This window comes from Carex rostrata, chromosome 23, assembly GCF_964058835.1.
Source record: "Carex rostrata chromosome 23, lpCarRost1.2, whole genome shotgun sequence".
Classification (NCBI taxonomy): Eukaryota; Viridiplantae; Streptophyta; class Magnoliopsida; order Poales; family Cyperaceae; genus Carex; species Carex rostrata.
The window spans coordinates 7068729-7086419 of record NC_135940.1 but is presented as its reverse complement, the minus strand read 5'-3'; the positions used below and the strand labels follow the sequence as shown (position 1 = coordinate 7086419).

The following is a 17691-nucleotide window of genomic DNA, read 5'->3' as shown; positions in this document are numbered from 1 at the left end:
CAGGTACCTACTAGCATCCATAGAGACTAAAGAAGCAACAAAGTCCAAGTGCTTATTGATGCACACATGCAGGCATCCAAAATATATATAGGGGAATATACCACATTCTACACCCATCTCTTAAAGAGAAACTCAAGAGATTGAGTACAACAAAATGAATGTGATAATAAAAGAAAGCAGCATCATTCTTCATCTTCTTTGCCAATGACCCACTCCAACATCATATCATCAGCCGGATCTACCACTTGCAAGGGAATAGCATCTAAATCACCTGGAGTCCAAGTTTCAATTGCCTGTTGGATGTCCTCTTGAATGGTACCTGACCAATAAGTGATCAAAGACAAAATTTGTAAGATAAGGGTACGAGCAGTGTAAATTCTAACATTATTAAAGCACAAGTCATTTTGATGTTTCCATATACTCCAAATAACAGTACAAACAACAATAAGAAAGGCTATTCTATCAACTCTAGATAAAGTGCATGCAAACTGTATAATATCCTCAATGGAGGACCAAGTGTGATATCTGTTATGGCATTGACCCATCCACATCCACACCTGTTTAGCATAGAAACATCTAAAGAACAAATGGTTAGAAGATTCATCGTAAGAGCAAAATTCACAGGTAATATCACCCAACCACCCTTTGTTTTGTATTTTTTTTTTTTTCAGGATTCTATGTTTAGTTACCAACCACATAAAAGCTTGAATTTTGGGAGGCACAAGTAATTGCCACCATATCAGAGGATGTAATGGTTGAACTCCTCTAAAATTCAGAAATTTGTAGGACCTGACAGTGAAAATGTCATTTGCATCCCAACACCATGAGACATTATCCGATTCATGTGTGAAAGAGATAGTGCTAATAATGTGTAGAATGTGATTCCACTCATCGAGTAGGACCCCTCCCAGTATTCTACGAAACGTAACCACAACCCCTTGTGAAATAACTACCTCTTGCACTGTAATTAAAGGTGTCAGACAAATTTCAAGCAAAGTAGGATAAAGGATTTTGAGAGCACAGTTACCATGCCAATGATCATGCCAAAAGAGCACTTGACCGTGACTACCAGGCACAACCATAATGCCTAAAGAGCTAATCTGTTCTTTTTTTAGCACATCTTTCCAAAATGACGAAAAGGGTAATGGATGGTCAGTATCATAATATTTATACCTGATAATATCTTTCCACAAACTATGACAAGTGGGGTCCTTAAACCTCCAAAGCCACTTAGCTAAGAGAGAGTTATTCATTTGATGGATATCCATTATCCCCATTCCACCAAATTTTTTCGTAAGACACATATTCTGCCAATTACACAATGCATACTTTTTTTAGTACTTGTACCTTGCCATACAAAGCTTCTCCGAATTTTATCTATTTGAGCAATTATTTTTTTCGGAATTTGATACAGTGACATGGCATACATAGGAACAGCAGAAATGACAGCATTTACCAGAGTGAGTCGGCCCCCACGTGAGAGAATTTGCCCTTTCCAGTTTTGTAATTTATTACTAATTTTATCAACAATGAAACCCCACTCTAGCACACTCAGTTTCCTGTTATGCAGAGGCACCCCTAAATATTTAAAAGGAAATTGGGACAATTGGCATCTAAACATGTGAGCAAGTTCCAAAGCATCATTTTGGGGAATGTTGATAGAGTACATTTCAGTTTTGTCAAGATTCATTTTAACCCCAGAAACACCCTCAAACATTACCAAAGCCCACCATGCTGATAACACACATTTTGGGTTGGCTTGGAGAAACAGAATTGTGTCGTCAGCGTAGTGGCAATTAGTAAGAGCTTTATTATTAAAACAGGGAGGGCCCAATCCAACTAACACTGACTGTTCTCAACCAGATTTAAACATCTTACTAAGTGTGTCAGCAGCTAGATTAAAAAGATAAGGGGATAGAGGGTCCCCTTGTCGCACCCCCCCCCCTTTTACAGAAAAAATATGGGGTGAGTTGGCCATTGATGGTAATACAAGACTGAGAACTAAATAACCACAGTTTCATCCAAGCTACCCATTTATCATCAAACCCTCTACTAAGCATAAGGTCAATTAAATATTTGTGAGTTTGCAACTCCTCACCGTACAATAATTGACTGGTATTTGTGTTAGGGTTTCTAGGATTTGAGAAGAGAAAGAGAGGAAGAAACAAAGAGATAATTCCAAGTAATTTGTATTAGATTTCATTCTCTCTCAAGAGTTATTACATAAGTTGGAAATTAAAGATACAAAGTCCAACAGCCTGAATAGTAATTTGGGTCAAAACATAACAATCTCCACCTTGAATCAAATTGCATATAAAAACAAACTAAAACACAAAGCAAACATAACCTAAACAAAAGTAAACATAAAGATACACTAGCAACATATTAGAAACAAAACTAGCTCAAACTATACCAAGTACATAAATTGCACAACGGCTGGAACATGACTCTAAAGAACCTAAATATTTAATCTATCTAGAAAATTCAAATACATTCATCCTAACTATTTGACTAATTAATCAACTAATTAAATTTACTATTTCTAACATCAAGTAAAATCATACTGTGAGATCTATATCACTTTCTGTACAAATTAACACCTAAAAAAATTACGGCATTTTGTGATTTTGTTTGGATAGTCATCAAGAATTTTGTAAAAGCCAAGAATATAGAGATTGTGGAAGTTGTTTTTGCACGCCCTTGATTCCCAAAAATAAATCCAAATGTCATAATTTTATGCATGCATAGAGAAACAAATATGAGGAGGGATCATCACTTGGCAATGCTTCTTTTGACAACCTACAACGAAGGTCCATGCGGTGTTGTTTTGGCGATTTTGTTAGTTCTTTGTGTTATGCATGTGTGATGTAAAACTAACTTTTAGTTTTCAACACAACTTGACAGCAACTGTCAAGAATCACAAAAAAACAATCCTGACAACGAAATTTTCAAAAAAAAAAAAAATTCAAATAAAATGTCAAATAAAAAAGTAAATTTATAGGTATATATGTTATTGGATATATAAATCAGTGTTGGAAAAAATATTTGTTTAGGCTGATTGATTAATCGGATGATTAGTCATTGTACTGTCACAAATTTTTTCGACTAATCGGCCAATTATTTCTGATTATAACCAATTAATTATGATTAATCGCTTGGATGGTATCATGTTCGTCCGACGAGCGCATACTGATATAAATAGCATAATAATCAATTTTTATACAATTTAATTAACTATTGTTTGATGATAAAAACAAGGATTGTTAATTGTGGAGTATAAATTAACTTAATATATAGTGAAGCATATATATACCAAATCTTATTATATTTTATGAACATAATATGTCGATGATATGTATTAATATTGTCTTTGTCACTAATATTAAAAACTAGTTCTCAATATAAAATTCAAATTTATATCCGTTAAATATTAGATATGTTCATATTCAAAAAATAAAAATCGGATACAAGATATAATTTTACTACTATTCAATCCGTTTGCGCCGCTAATGCATATTACCTAGGCAATAAATAACAACGATTGTTATGTTAATGTCAAATTTGACACAACTTGTTCCTTTATTATTTGTTACTGACTTGTAGCTCGAACCAATAATAAATTTCTAACGCATTCTCCATTTTAAGGAGAACTAGGATAAGTTACCTGCTCTCTTTTTTTTTTTGTGATCAGCTCAATTCTAAGATTTATTGGATTTACTTCAAATAATAAATTAGAACTTTTGAAACTCGTCTACTTTACGAGTGATGCATCTACGTGCAAAAAATAATTTTGTATAGAGTTACGTGGTCAAAAAAATTAAAAAAATTAATGCATTAAAATTAATTTATAAACCTTATTTTTGACCGCTTAACTTTATACTAAATTAATTCGAAAGTTTATTTTTTTGCACGTAGATGCATTACTCACAAAGTAGATGAATTTAAACTGTTCGAATTTATCATTTGAAATCAATCCAATAAATTTTTGAGTTGAGTTCAAAAAAAAAATAAAGTTAGTAAATTTAAAAACACCCCAGTTCTACTCCATTTTCCCTGTATTTTATGTTTGGACAGGTCAAGTGTCCTGTCTCTTATTATTTGTTGTAGGCTTGTGGCTCCTCCAACCAATAATAAAATTCTAACGCATGTTCCATATTTCCTACTTTTTTATGTTTGATCTTCTTGATTTTTGCAATTATCAAACCAACGCCACATAATGTGAAAAATTAATAGGACAGCGGTCCAATATTTCGGTCTATCAATTTTTACGAATTTAGAGTTTATATATGTCATTTTATCTTCTTTTTCTTCCTGGTTAGTATTTTTCTATTCACAGCCTCCATTTTCAGCAGAGCTTATTTCTCCTTTCTTTTTAGATTCAGTTCGAGAAGTTAAACCTCTAGAGATTGCTGTTACCATTGTGTTCAATGTCTGTCTCCTTAATATTTCAAGTTTTTTTATCTGTTACGTCAATTGTGCGCTGTAAAAAAAAACAAAGAATTTTTGAAAGACTTGGTAGTAGCTGTGGGCCCAGGAACAAACGACTCGGTTTTTCAATTTTTAAAGTTCAAACAGCTGATTCAAACCGTTAGATGTTTAATCTATATTAAAATGTGCTTGGAGACCAAATTTTACATTTTTTTTGGAATTTGTTTACTATTTATTAAGATAGTTTGAAAATCATTGTTTTTATTAAAATTTTGCACCATTAAAAAACAACGACTTTCAAACCATCTTAAAAAAGAGTAAAAAAATTCCAAAAAATGTAAAATTTGGTCTCCAAGCACATTTTAATATAGATTAAACATCTAACGGTTTGGATCGGTTGTTTGAACTTTTAAAATTGGAAAACTGAGTCGTTTGTTCTTGGGGCCAGGAAAAAACGTTTTGAGCTTAGTCATTCTCTCTATATATATATTATAATTATTCGATCGGATAATGGGTACGGAATAGACTTTACCCGTACCTTTACCCATTTAGATAATGAAAAAATGTACCCGTATCAGTACTCGATAAGTTTACAGAAAAAAAAAAAAAATCTTATCTATATTCATATTATCGAATACGAATACGGTAGGAATTGGATAATATAGAATGTTTAGGCTTTAACTGAAATATACTATATATCGATCACATGATGTTTAGGTTTATACAGTTATAATGTCATTTAGTATTTTATCAAATACCTTTATATATAGAATGCTGTCAATTTAAGTTACTCGATAAATTGTAAACGTATTACATCAAAATTTATCATTTTTCATGTGCATCATATAAATGCACTCTAGATCACATTTAAATGTTGAATTTAAAATTATTTTCAAGAATATATGCTGAATTTTAAAATTATTAAATCAATATATTATTAATGATCCAGCCCACATTTTGTTCTATTCATGGTCAATTAACGACTCACTACTTTAAATATTGTATAACATGTAAAGAAAATATAAAGAATTAATTAATTACTTCTAAATGCTTGGAATTTGAATAATTAACATATACGATGTGACATTTGATACCCCAGTTTAACAAATCACCTTCTAGCTAGATGACTCCCTTGACGGACTTATAAATTGGATAACATCAATTACAACTTAATTACAAGTTACAAGCCAATTTGGATCATAATAGATTCCGAATCTCAAAAAGTGAAAAACGTGGAAGTTGTAGCTTCCTTTGTTCAGTATCCAACACATTTAAAATCATGCGAATTAGACTGAAAACTGCTCAGTTCGAGTCAGGATTATATTGGGACCTGTATTTCGCTCTATTTTGACTTTTGAGCTTATTTCTTTCATATTCTTCAATCGTTAAACGTCTCCAAAACTTTTCATGTGATATTTCTATGAGTCCTAACACAGTAATGCGCGCCAATCATGGATTTTTGGCTGTGAATGAGCCAATCATGTGATATTTTCATGAGGTTTGGAAGGCATGGGAACTTCAAATACAACAGGGGATTGGTTATAAAACTATCTACTGTTGCAGGGATGAAATTGAGATGCAATTGCCTCATCACTTGGCAAACTGGGGTAGAACAGGTCAGGAAAGGAATTTGAACTCCTGAACCTTGTAAGACATGAGACGAGGTAGACCTACGCCTCATCATGTAAGGAAAAAAAAAAAAAAAAAAGACAGTAATGAAAAAAGAGGCGTCGTTAAAAAAAAAAAATACCTTTGGCTTGTCATAATAAATGAGATTAAAGTAAAATTGTTACAAAAAAAAAGTTCAGAACATTATGATGATGACCGAACTTTTTATTGTAGCATAAAAAATTTTAAAAAATCAAAACACCACTACTTAGTCAGAATTCCAGATTTATCCAAGTAGCAGATTGGCTCCGCGGATCCAAATATAAGGTTTGCACAGTCATTCCGTAGCCCCAGATTGGAGTCAAAACAAATCGGTATCTGTGTCAAAACAAATCGGTATCTGTGTTGCAGAAAGTCATTCCGTCTGCATTCCAGATTTTTTTTCCTTTTTTTATAAAAAAAATTATTAACTAAAAGCCAAAACAAATCGGTATCTGTGTCGCAGAAAGTCAAAACAAATTTATTTTAATTCTTTAGGTGTGCATAAAGCCAAATCAATGTTTTTGTTTTTTTACTAATAACATTTCTTTAAAATAAAATGGTGGGCCGCAGATTAGCTCTGCAGACTCCAATCTGGGACCACGGAATGGCTGTGTGGATCTGTATTTGGGTTCGCGGATCATCTCTACGGTCTGAATATTTGTCGAATTTTGACCAAACAGGGGTGTTTTGATTCATTTATTTTATGCTATAAATAAAAATTTTGGTGGTGGTGGTGGTGGTGGTGATGATGATGATATCATCTAGTTAGGTACCTCCATGAATTCATCCAAAAGTATTATCAATGCAATTTTTCAAGCATAATATTGCACATTCAATTATTACAAAACGTAAGACTTATTTATTGTGAAATGCACACTTATTTTCGCATAACCATAATTTTCAATTGTTTTCACATATTTTTGACAGAGACATTTGAACACATTTTCTAACAAATTGTCATTAAAAATGCACACCTGATAATTGTAAAATGTAAATTGCTTTTGCGTAATGTGTAATTGCAGTGTTGAATTTTTCACATTAATCGTCTGAACTTTGAACCAATTTTCCTACACACATTTGTAAAGATATTTAGGAAAACTTGAAGATAAAAATGTTTTATGCAGTATAGAGAACGAATATACCAAGGGAATATCATATCTTTCTGATGGCGGAAGCGGTAAAGTAGTTGGTTTTTTCTTTTCTTTTCTTTTCGTTTTTTTTTTTTTTGTTCTGAGGAAAAGGCAGTTGGTCTTACCAGAATACCAGATGCAAGGCGCGTCAGGAATCTCTTATTTCTGATTTCCTGGTGCGCTTGCTTGCAATTCAAGTTGCAATTACAATTTGCAACTACTCAATTTGCCTCTCAATTAAAGGTTAAAGCATGACCCATTAATGGAATGTCAAAAATATCTAAACAAAGATTTACATATAGGACCGTACAGCGTAAACAACGACTCGATCGTTTGTCGCATAAATTTTCATAATTTGTGAAGATGCAATTCTGAGAAAACTGAGTCTGTAACCGATTGAGGGCGTATCCCTCTCTCAATAAGGACATGTTCGCTCGCATTGAACTGATTTTTTTTTTCTCACGTAAACAGTAAAAAACAGTTCAAATTTTCATTTTTTTTATGTCCACACTCATTTTTATCGGTGGGCCGAACAGGGTCTAAAAGAAAACTCTGAGTCTGTATTCCCTGAAGTAACTTAACTTTTGAGTTTTGATCTGGGCCATCCAATCGGAAATTGGAGCCAATTCAGCCGTGGTGGAACGCACGCATTTCCTTTAATATTTCTGTTAGAGTAGATCGGACGGTCCAGATCAAAATTCAAAAATTGAGTTGCTTTAGGCATTCGAATTCGAGAAAACTCCAGCGGAAACAACGAGACGAGCAACTTTACCAAACTTTTAAATTTGAGTATATTCGGTTTATGAAAAAAAAAATGCGTCCACAGACAAAGGATGTCTGACAGCACGTGGCGCGGTGAACATGCTACTGTTCCTATCAGCAACTAATCAAATGGTATAGTTCAAACACATTGATCCGTCCTATAAATCAATATCTTAATTTTTTTTTTTGAAAAAGTGGTCACCCACCGATTTCATTCGAAACCATAAGGCCCTGTTCGGCGCACTACTGTGCTCGTGAGAAAAAAAAAATTCACTCAGACTGAATTTTTTTTTTCCCACGAGCACAGTAAAAATCAGTTCAAAACCCACACCCATTCCCCAGCCCATGAGAACACCGAACAGGGCCTAATAGTGTTTGCTTCCAATCTCCAAATAATCGGAGAAGGAAACGCATACAGTTTGTACCAAGAAAAAACAAACATAAAAAACCAAAAAGGCTGGTCTACAGAAACAGCCCTAAGCTAATAAACGTCCAAAGAATAGAACTGAAACATCAAAAATAATCAGCAGGCAATAACAGAAACTCCTAGCAATAGCAGACAACAAAAAATTCCTAATCATTTAAAATCAATATCTTAATTTAACATGATCTTATATAAAATATAGTTATAGACAAAATTTTACATTTTAAGAATATTTTTTACTATTTTCTAGATATATCTAAAATCACTACTTTTGAATGGACTAGAATATTTAGATCAAGTAACTTTCTACATATATAAAAAAATATGAAGTTTGATCTACAAGTATATTTTCATACGAGGATCATGTTGAACTAGTGGTTTGCTAACGGGTTACCCGTGACCCGTTCCGGGTAACCCGTTAGGGGTAACGGGTAGGGCGGGTAGACGGGTAGGACGGGTACGGGTACAACCCGCAACGGGTAGACGGGTAGTTTTCCCAAAACCTCTACCCTACCCGTTTATTACCCGTACCCGTTGCGGGTTGACGGGTACGGGCGGGTTTTTTTTTTTTTTTTTTTTCTTTTCTGTTTTTTTCTGAATTTTTATGCTTTGAGATTCGTGCCAAGTTAAAGGACATGGATGGATGGAGTTTAGATATAGGGGTCCGTTTTGAGATTCATGCCAAATTAAAATTGATGCCTCAGATCTCATTCTACTAAGTCAGGTATTGCACTGGATCTGAATTCTATAGGGGTGCCGCCAAAAAAATTTTGAAATTCAAATTTTGTAACGGGTACGGGTAGACGGGTACGGGTAGGCGGGTATAGGGGTACGGGTAGGCGGGTACGGGTTGGCGGGTAGACGGGTACGGGTACAATGGGTTTTTTTCAAAATAGGGGTGTCCGGTCCGTTTATTACCCGTCTACCCGTCTACCCATCTGTACCCGGGCAACGGGTACGGGTACCACGGGTAACGGGTACGGGTCGGGCAAAACGGGCTCAACCCGTTAGGGGTTTAGCAAACCTCTATGTTGAACAGTTCAAATTGACTATTTGAATTTTAAAAATAAAAATATTAATACGTAATACGTAATACATTTTCATAATGAATAATTTCAAAACGTTAGTTTTTTACAACATTTCAATGTCAAAATGTAATTTTTATGCATGCAATGTTCTAGTTAGTTTATTTTATTATTAGATTATAAAGTTTTACTATTAAAATTAAAAAATAAAACACGATGAAAGCATGAAAAATATAGATATTTATATCTTCCTCAGAAAATAGTCTATCACTAGGCAGGGTTGAAGCTTCATACACGATCAACTTAGATTTGATGACAGCAAGTAAATAGCACTCTGTGTATTGAAAATCATGCTCATAATCACAGAGCACACTATGCAACATGTATTATTTGATGATGGAACAAAACAATCCCCGAAATTTTTATTAATATCCAAAAAAATATATTAAAATTTCAAAATTTACATCATGTATGAGAAGATTTTAAAAACTACCTAAACCGCAAATTTATTTTTCGGTTTTAGACCGAATAACCGCATATTTATTTTCTTGTTTTGGAATTCCAAAACAGAGAAAATAGTTTGCAGTTTTGGTTTTGGTTTTAGAATTCTAAAATCGGAATTTTAGTTGACGGTTCTAAGTTTTTTTTTTTTTAAAAACAGAAAAAATGTTATAATTTATTTATTGTTTGTATTAAAATATTTTATATATTTTATATATTTATCTGAAAATAGATGAAAAATTATATAATTTGATTTATTAGAAAGACTACGATAAATAATCCGATTAATATTTTTCAGGTCGGATTTTTCGTAACTGTAAGAAAAATTAAAATATTTCAAATTTTGAATCTGAGTTATTGATTCCGGTTCAAAAGTCACTTCTAGATAAATACATAAAATATTATGATTCTTTTATTTTAAAAGAAAAAAACTAAAACTTTAAGTTATTTAATAGGGTAAATTTCACTGTAGGTCACTAAAGTTTGTTATTTGTCACGAATTGGTCACTCAAGTTTGATTTGTCCATTTTAAGTCACTCAACTTTGTTATTTGTTCCAATCAAGTCCCTCTATTTTTTTCATCCAAAATTTTAACGGAATATACTAATTATGTTAGTATTTTGGATGGAATATGCTCATTCCGTTAATATTTTGGATGGAATGAGTATATTCCGTTAATTTTTTGGACGGAATAGGAATATTCTGTTAAAATTTTGGATGGAAAAGTGTAGAGGGACTTGATTGGGACAAATAACAAAGTTGAGTGACTCAAAAGGGACAAATCAAACTTAAGTGACCAATTCGTGACAAATAACAAAGTTTAGTGACCTACAGCGAAATTTACCCTATTTAATAACTTAATTTGTAGAGTTGTTGTCAGAGAAAACCTTATATAATCTAATAGATATAATCTAATGCGAGTCCTCATCCACTTCAATCATTTTCTTACTAGGCACTTGTTCATTCTAACAAATTTGTACCGTTCGATTATTTCAAGGTTCATACTTACCCCATTGTAATGCAAATTAACGGATAGGATTCTTCTAGGAGATGTCTGGCTCGTGAGAGGATCTAAGGTCGAACTAAAACCCAATTTTCAAAACTGGAAAATTAATTTTCGGAAAGAAGGTCCAGAACCGAATTTTTTTTTTTTTCCAGTTTGAATAGTTTTCAAATTTCTCCTATCAAAGATGTAGATTTTGAAATTAAATAATTACTTTAGATATTAATAAAAATTTCGGAAATAATCGTTTGAAATTTCTGCTTCTTTTTGGGGCATTTTGGAGACATGCAAATCAGCAAACAGTACAATAAATACTAAATGGCATCAATAATAGAGAATCAAAGTTACATAATTTTGTGAAATTTAATACATGTTGTTCGATGGGAGTTGAGATTTAATTCCTCGCCTCAACTAAAAATAGAGTCGATAATATAGGCCCCGATTTGGTACTTAAAGATTTAGGATTCATGATATTTATTAAATACCAATGAATTATTGACAGCACTTGATTACTTCACATCAAAAAATATATATATATATTAATAAACTGCACAGTATTGAAAATGAATCAAACTGTCAGGCCACGAGCGGGCTTTTACGATGCCCTCCAATATATATTGGATCAAATTGGGTCCGATATCCGATTAAACCGTTAGATCTTCAATAAGATTTGTGTGTCCAATTAAAATTATAATTTGCTGAACCAGGCGCATTAATTTTGGTGCAAATCTAACGGTTCAAACCGCACATCTACCAAATTTTCCGATGCCCATCGGATACCTTCGCTCCGGGTCTGGCCCACGCCAAGTCAAACGCGACAGTGCCAAGCGACCCCGCCCCAAATCTCGATCCGTCTCTCCCCTTACGTTCCTTTAGAGCTCAGCTTGCTCCAGAGAGAGAGAAAGAGCTCAGAGATGGGGTTACTGGGGACGATAATGGAACACCCAGAGGAGGTGTACCCGATGCTAAAGCTGAAGATGGCGGCGGCGCGACTCTCGAAGCAGATCCCGGCGGAGGAGCACTGGGCCTTCTCCTATACCATGCTCCAAAAGGTCTCTCGCAGCTTCGCTCTTGTCATTCAACAGCTCGGCCCCGAGCTCCGTAACGCCGTATGGATTCTTTCTCTCTTTCCCCGTTTCTGGCCCTACTTGAATTAGTGTCTGTTTTGTGTTTTTGTGTTGTTGTCCCTTCTGAGATTTTTTTCACTAGAATTGCTCCATGTGATAGAGAATGGGGCAGATTTTTTTTTTAGGGGAAGCTTGTTTTATCGTAGGAATGGCTGGATGGTTCAATTGTAAATGTGCGGGAAGTGATGGAATTCATTGAAAATGTTTCAAAGTTGTTGCAACAAACATAAAAATGTACTTTTATTTTTGCTATTTTTGATGACATTGATTTCTCAATTAGCAGATAATTGTTTGGTTTCTTACCGAAAGTTTTGCTTTCTCGCAAGCAAAACAGTTGTCTTTACAGTAGAAATTTGTGCTCAGGCATGCTCCTGAATTTTCCCTGCTTGATCTTTGCTGCTTTGAGTTTGTATTGGTTTTTCATTTTGTTCCCTTTACCTTTGCTTTGTGGTTTAGTAATTATTGAGCACAGAGAAGGTCAGATAGGATTCTTTTTTTTTTTTCCTCCCTGCTGGAACTGTGCTGTTTGGTTCGTCTTCCTTTTGTCAACTGGATGAAATTTAATAGGTGACTTGGATGAAATTTTTGCCAAAAATATTGCTTGTTTATATACTTACCATCTAAAGCTTTGGTTATTTTTCCTTTCTGTTCCTGTTGGTGTCACCGTCACAGACACATAATAATGCAGATACAGTACAGCACATCAAGTTGAAATATCCTATGAACTACTGTACAATACAGCACACTACATCTCTGATCATATTAGTTTATTATATCTGGCATTGAGGTTAGATGGGACACTAATTTAGTTTTTCTGTTGTCCCTAGTGGCATTTAGTTTTACCAAATTGAACTGCAACTGTCATTCACTACTTTTCCTTTTAAGTGCTTGATCATATGCATATTGCACACTACCACTTGCTATTCAAGTATAGCCAAAAACCTTGTACTCTTGATTGCTTATGCCATGATATCACATCTATTTCCCTTTTACACGCCTTTTGGATGCTGTCAGGAATGTAAATGACATCAATGTATTGCTGACCATTGGTTTGGCAGATAAATCATTTAACTGTATTTCTCTGTTTATGTAGGTCTGTGTTTTCTACCTCGTACTTAGAGCCCTTGATACTGTGGGTAAGTTATGTATTCTAGATTCACTTTTGTGAAATTTCAAAGATCTTTTGCGAAAGACTGACCATAGAAAAGGAAAATTTAATTAATTTGCAGAGGATGACACTAGTGTTGCTACTGAGGTCAAAGTACCAATTCTGGAGTCATTTTATCACCACCTGTATGATCTGAACTGGAGCTTCTCATGTAAGTCCTCTTGCAAATTCAGATCTCTTAAGTTAAATCTGATAACATTTCAGGCCTCATTGGTACAGTAGGGTAAGTACCAAGCTAAATAGCAGATGGGTCAATATTGTAAAAGTATGACCAGTTGGCTATGATACTGCAATGATACTGTGCCTGGTTGGTACTTCACTGGAAGCCAACACTTGTAACTTCTAAATTTTGTTTTTAATTATTTGTACTTTAAAATTAATGGCACCATAATAAATAATAGTATTTGCTACTCTTGGGTAGGTTAGTTTTTTTTTTTTTTTGGCTGAGACAATATTCATCATTGTTCCATTGGTAGGTGGCACAAAGGACTACAAAATTCTCATGGACAAGTTTCAACTCGTTCAAACTTCCTTTTTGGAGCTCAATAAAGAGTGAGCACTCCTTGTGACCATGAATTTATGTTCTTTTCCTACCTAAACATGCATGCATTTCTTTGGAAAAAAAAGGGGGAAAAAAAGCAAATATCAATTGACACACTTGAGTTTGTATTTACAGTTACCAAGAGGCCATCGAGGAGATAACAAGGCGTATGGGAGCAGGAATGGCCAAATTCATACAGAAGGAGGTAAAAGAAAATACTTCAGATCATTACATTTATATTTTATACATATTCTGTGGAAGTGAGCTTATGTGTATTTGCCTCTCTGTAGGTTGAGACCGTAGATGATTATGATGAGTATTGTCACTACGTCGCAGGCCTTGTAGGTTTGGGTCTGTCGAAGCTTTTCTATGTGGCTGACCTTGAAGATCCTGCTTCTGATTCTCTTTCAAACTCTATGGGTCTCTTTCTTCAGGTAATGTTTGTGCCTTTAACTGGTCAGGTTTTGTACCGTTGTGTAATGAGATTGGTTGTTGTTTATTTGCATAGTTCATTATTTGTAGTCTTACTGTCTTTGTGCTGGAGTAAATTGTAAAATATAAGAACTAAAGGGGGTCTTTCTACTAGTATGGTATTAACTTGGTATTCTACCCTTCCATTTTGATCTTCTTCTTTTTTTGTGGTGATGTGATAATAAAACCTCAAATTTGCAGAAAGCTAATATTATTCGAGATTATCTCGAAGATATAAACGAGATACCGAAGTCACGCATGTTCTGGCCTCGGGAAATTTGGAGTAAATATGCTAACAAGCTTGAGGTCTTCAATTCTTTTCACCTTTAAGTTTGTTCTTTTTTTCCTCTCCCCACCCCCCTTTAGTTTGAGTTTATTCTCTATGATCTATACAAAATCTTCCATGCAATTTCAGGATTTCAAGTATGAGGAGAATTTTGAGATATCAGTGCAGTGCTTGAATGATATGGTTACAAATGCTCTAATCCATGTTGAAGATTGCCTTCAGTATATGGCCCTTTTGAAGGATCAAGCTACTTTCCGTTTTTGCGCCATTCCCCAGGTAACTTATTATATACTTCCCAACAGAAATAATAGATTATAAGAAAAGAAATAATAATATTAAGAAGATACGATACTTCAATGACAAAGAAGTGGTAAAAAAATTATGAAAGCAGATAACAACGAGATACTGACACATGAGTACTCGTACTGTACTGTGCTACCATCAACTGATACCAAATTACCAAAATTTGAGATGTCAATTTTAAGGTTCTTCAATGGTCGCATAGAAAAATAACTGGTTAGCCTTATTATGGGGAGGGTTACGGTGCCATAGGTTGCCACAACCTCCCTTTTACATTAGCAATTGAAACATTGAAATTCAAACAACAAATTGAAACTGTTGATCTATTTCTTCTTAAAGAGAGATGCATCCCATCTAGAATTTATAATCTTTCTAATTTATTTTGTACAATATCAAGAGGCCAAATATACATCAAATTTATCTATTACAGTTAACTTGTCCATTCATTTTATGGACTCCTAATCTTATGCAAAATGAACCTAGAAAGTTGTAAAATTTGAGATGGATGTGTTGCTCGTGAAGAGAGAACAAGATTGATGGTTAAATTTTTTTTTTGGATTTTTGATTTAAAATTTTAATGAAAAATAGAGGTTGTGGTAACTCGCGGCACTAGGACCATCATTTTTTTTTCTTTGTTACTGAGGTATGATGTATTAGTATCTAAACCATCCTTGTTGGCATTACTTCACTTTTAAATTCTGCCCCATAGTTTTTTAAATGTCTTTTTTTTTATAGTTTCTTTCTTATGTTTTCTCAGCAAAAATGAAAAAAATATTTAACCCAAATAAATTGTTCTTTCAGGTCATGGCAATTGGCACACTAGCATTGTGCTATAACAATGTAAATGTCTTCAAAGGAGTTGTCAAAATGAGGCGTGGTATGTGAACTATATATTTTGTATGTTATTTGTATAAACTTCATTTTCCTACCAACTTTTTCAGCAGTGCATTTTCTGTGATTAATACATTTTAATGAAGCTGTCAACCTCTTCTACATTGTGTATGTTCAATTTATTTTTCCCTCTGACAAGTAATTCATTTTTTTCTCAGGGCTGACGGCAAGAGTTATTGCCGAGACAAATACAATGAAGGATGTATATGATGCTTTCTATGAACTTTCTGCCTCACTCGAATCTAAGGTATGATTATGTTACAGATCAATACTTTTATGATCTATTGATCTGTATGTATTTAATTGTTTATGTGAGCATGAGGTCAATGAGAAACTAAAAAAAGTTTTCATGGTTTATTTGTAGATCGAAGACAAAGACCCCAATTCCTCACTTACTCGCAAGCGTGTTGGGGAAATAAAGAAGGCATGCACTGCCTCTGGCTCAATCGCTAGAAGGTTTTTCAATTTCTTCCTCTATCCTTATTTATTTTAGGTAGCTCAATTGTATCTTTTGTTATAGGGGTGTGGGCATGCCCCGCAACAGAGCATTGTCAGGCATATAATATAACATTAAGAATGCCGAATATACCTTTCCTTTATAACATTCTTTTCCCTTTATATCCCTGTATATCAATGCATGTCTGAGGAAGAAAACGGAATTAACTTGGGTTCTTTTAAAGATATAAAAGATGGAGTAGAACTAGGGTGTGATGTGCTCACCAAACTCTTTGGTGATCCTAACTTCATTATCTATTGTTGAATTTCAATGGTTTGGATTTGTCTCGCTTGAAGTCAATCCGATAGATTATGGAGTTATGCTCACCAAAGGGTTTGGTGAGCATATCACACCCTAGTTCTACTCTAAAAGAGGATGTGTTATTTTCCCCTTATTAAGAGGGACATGTGAGATGTTTTTTCTTGTAATAAAGGGGCATAAGAGAATATGTATGGTACTTTATGTTGGGGGTGTTCTTGTTAATTTATTTTTAGGGTAGTACACATCTTTCAATAAACAATATGATCTGGTTAATTGTTTAGACAATTTCTTTTTCTTTTTTTTGCAAACGATCGACACTATCACAAGATTTATTTTGTAGGGGCAAATACTTGAATGAGAGCCGGTCAATTTACAACTCTGTTTTGGTGAGTCATAAGCACAATGAATATATTATTAGCAGTTGATCATATTCAAGTCAAGTTTATATTAAAATACTAACATTTTGCAAACTCTTATTAGATGATAGTGATATTCCTTTTGGTGCCAATATTGTTTGCTGTTCTATTTCTCAACAAGCAATAGCTACCATTCGGTAAGTCATAACCTCTCAAATTCTTAAATATTCACTTGCACAAACAAATATGTAGTGCCTTTTTATTAGCATGATCATTTTTAAAATAGAAAGATTATACGGATGAAATGCTTCAAATATGTCCTTGGGACCTTTTTTTCTTAAGAGTGTGTTTTGGAGGCTTTCGGGGGTGGGATAAATTTTCATTTTTTTAAAATTTGTTTTGCTATTTAAATACTAAAGAGGAACTTATATATTCAATTTTTAACAACTGCAGAATTCAGTTTTTGATGGGTTTTCCTGGAGTGCTGCCATCAAGTGTCTAAATTTTTCATGTTACCTATCTAAACTCTTTTTGCACATTTCATGGTTTGTAATGTTAACTGCATTGATCACTTGGCTATTTTGATGGATTCTTTCTTCTAGCTAACATGTTGCCTAACATCGACTCTGCATCACTTTAGTATATGATCAAGAATTGCTATAGGCATGCAACTAGAAATGCGGGCATAGCTGTCTAGATCGGAAACAATGCATGAATTTACCTGTGTACAAGCAGTTAATTAAAGACTAGAACCAGGCATTTCTTAATATGTTTGTGGTACATAGTGTCGAAATATCACGAAATTTATATGAAATTGATGGGAATAGCATATGCTTCGTAGTGGGTTTGTCTTTGAGTTTAAATAGTAATC

The 17691-nt window shown here is 33.9% G+C and overlaps 1 protein-coding gene across 1 annotated transcript; it reads left to right on the top strand.

Annotated features, from left to right (window-relative positions):
* Nucleotides 1-11748: 11748 nt before the first annotated feature.
* On the top strand, nucleotides 11749-17426 carry LOC144574783 (squalene synthase 2-like). Its single transcript, XM_078324849.1, has 14 exons — nucleotides 11749-12032; nucleotides 13144-13186; nucleotides 13280-13369; nucleotides 13695-13770; nucleotides 13895-13964; nucleotides 14050-14193; nucleotides 14432-14536; nucleotides 14646-14792; nucleotides 15618-15693; nucleotides 15866-15954; nucleotides 16072-16163; nucleotides 16805-16850; nucleotides 16945-17017; nucleotides 17274-17426. Exons 1-13 carry the CDS (start codon nucleotides 11838-11840, stop codon nucleotides 17005-17007), a joined length of 1236 nt encoding a protein of 411 aa, XP_078180975.1. The 5' UTR covers nucleotides 11749-11837; the 3' UTR covers nucleotides 17008-17017; nucleotides 17274-17426.
* The last annotated feature ends 265 nt before the right edge of the window (nucleotides 17427-17691 follow it).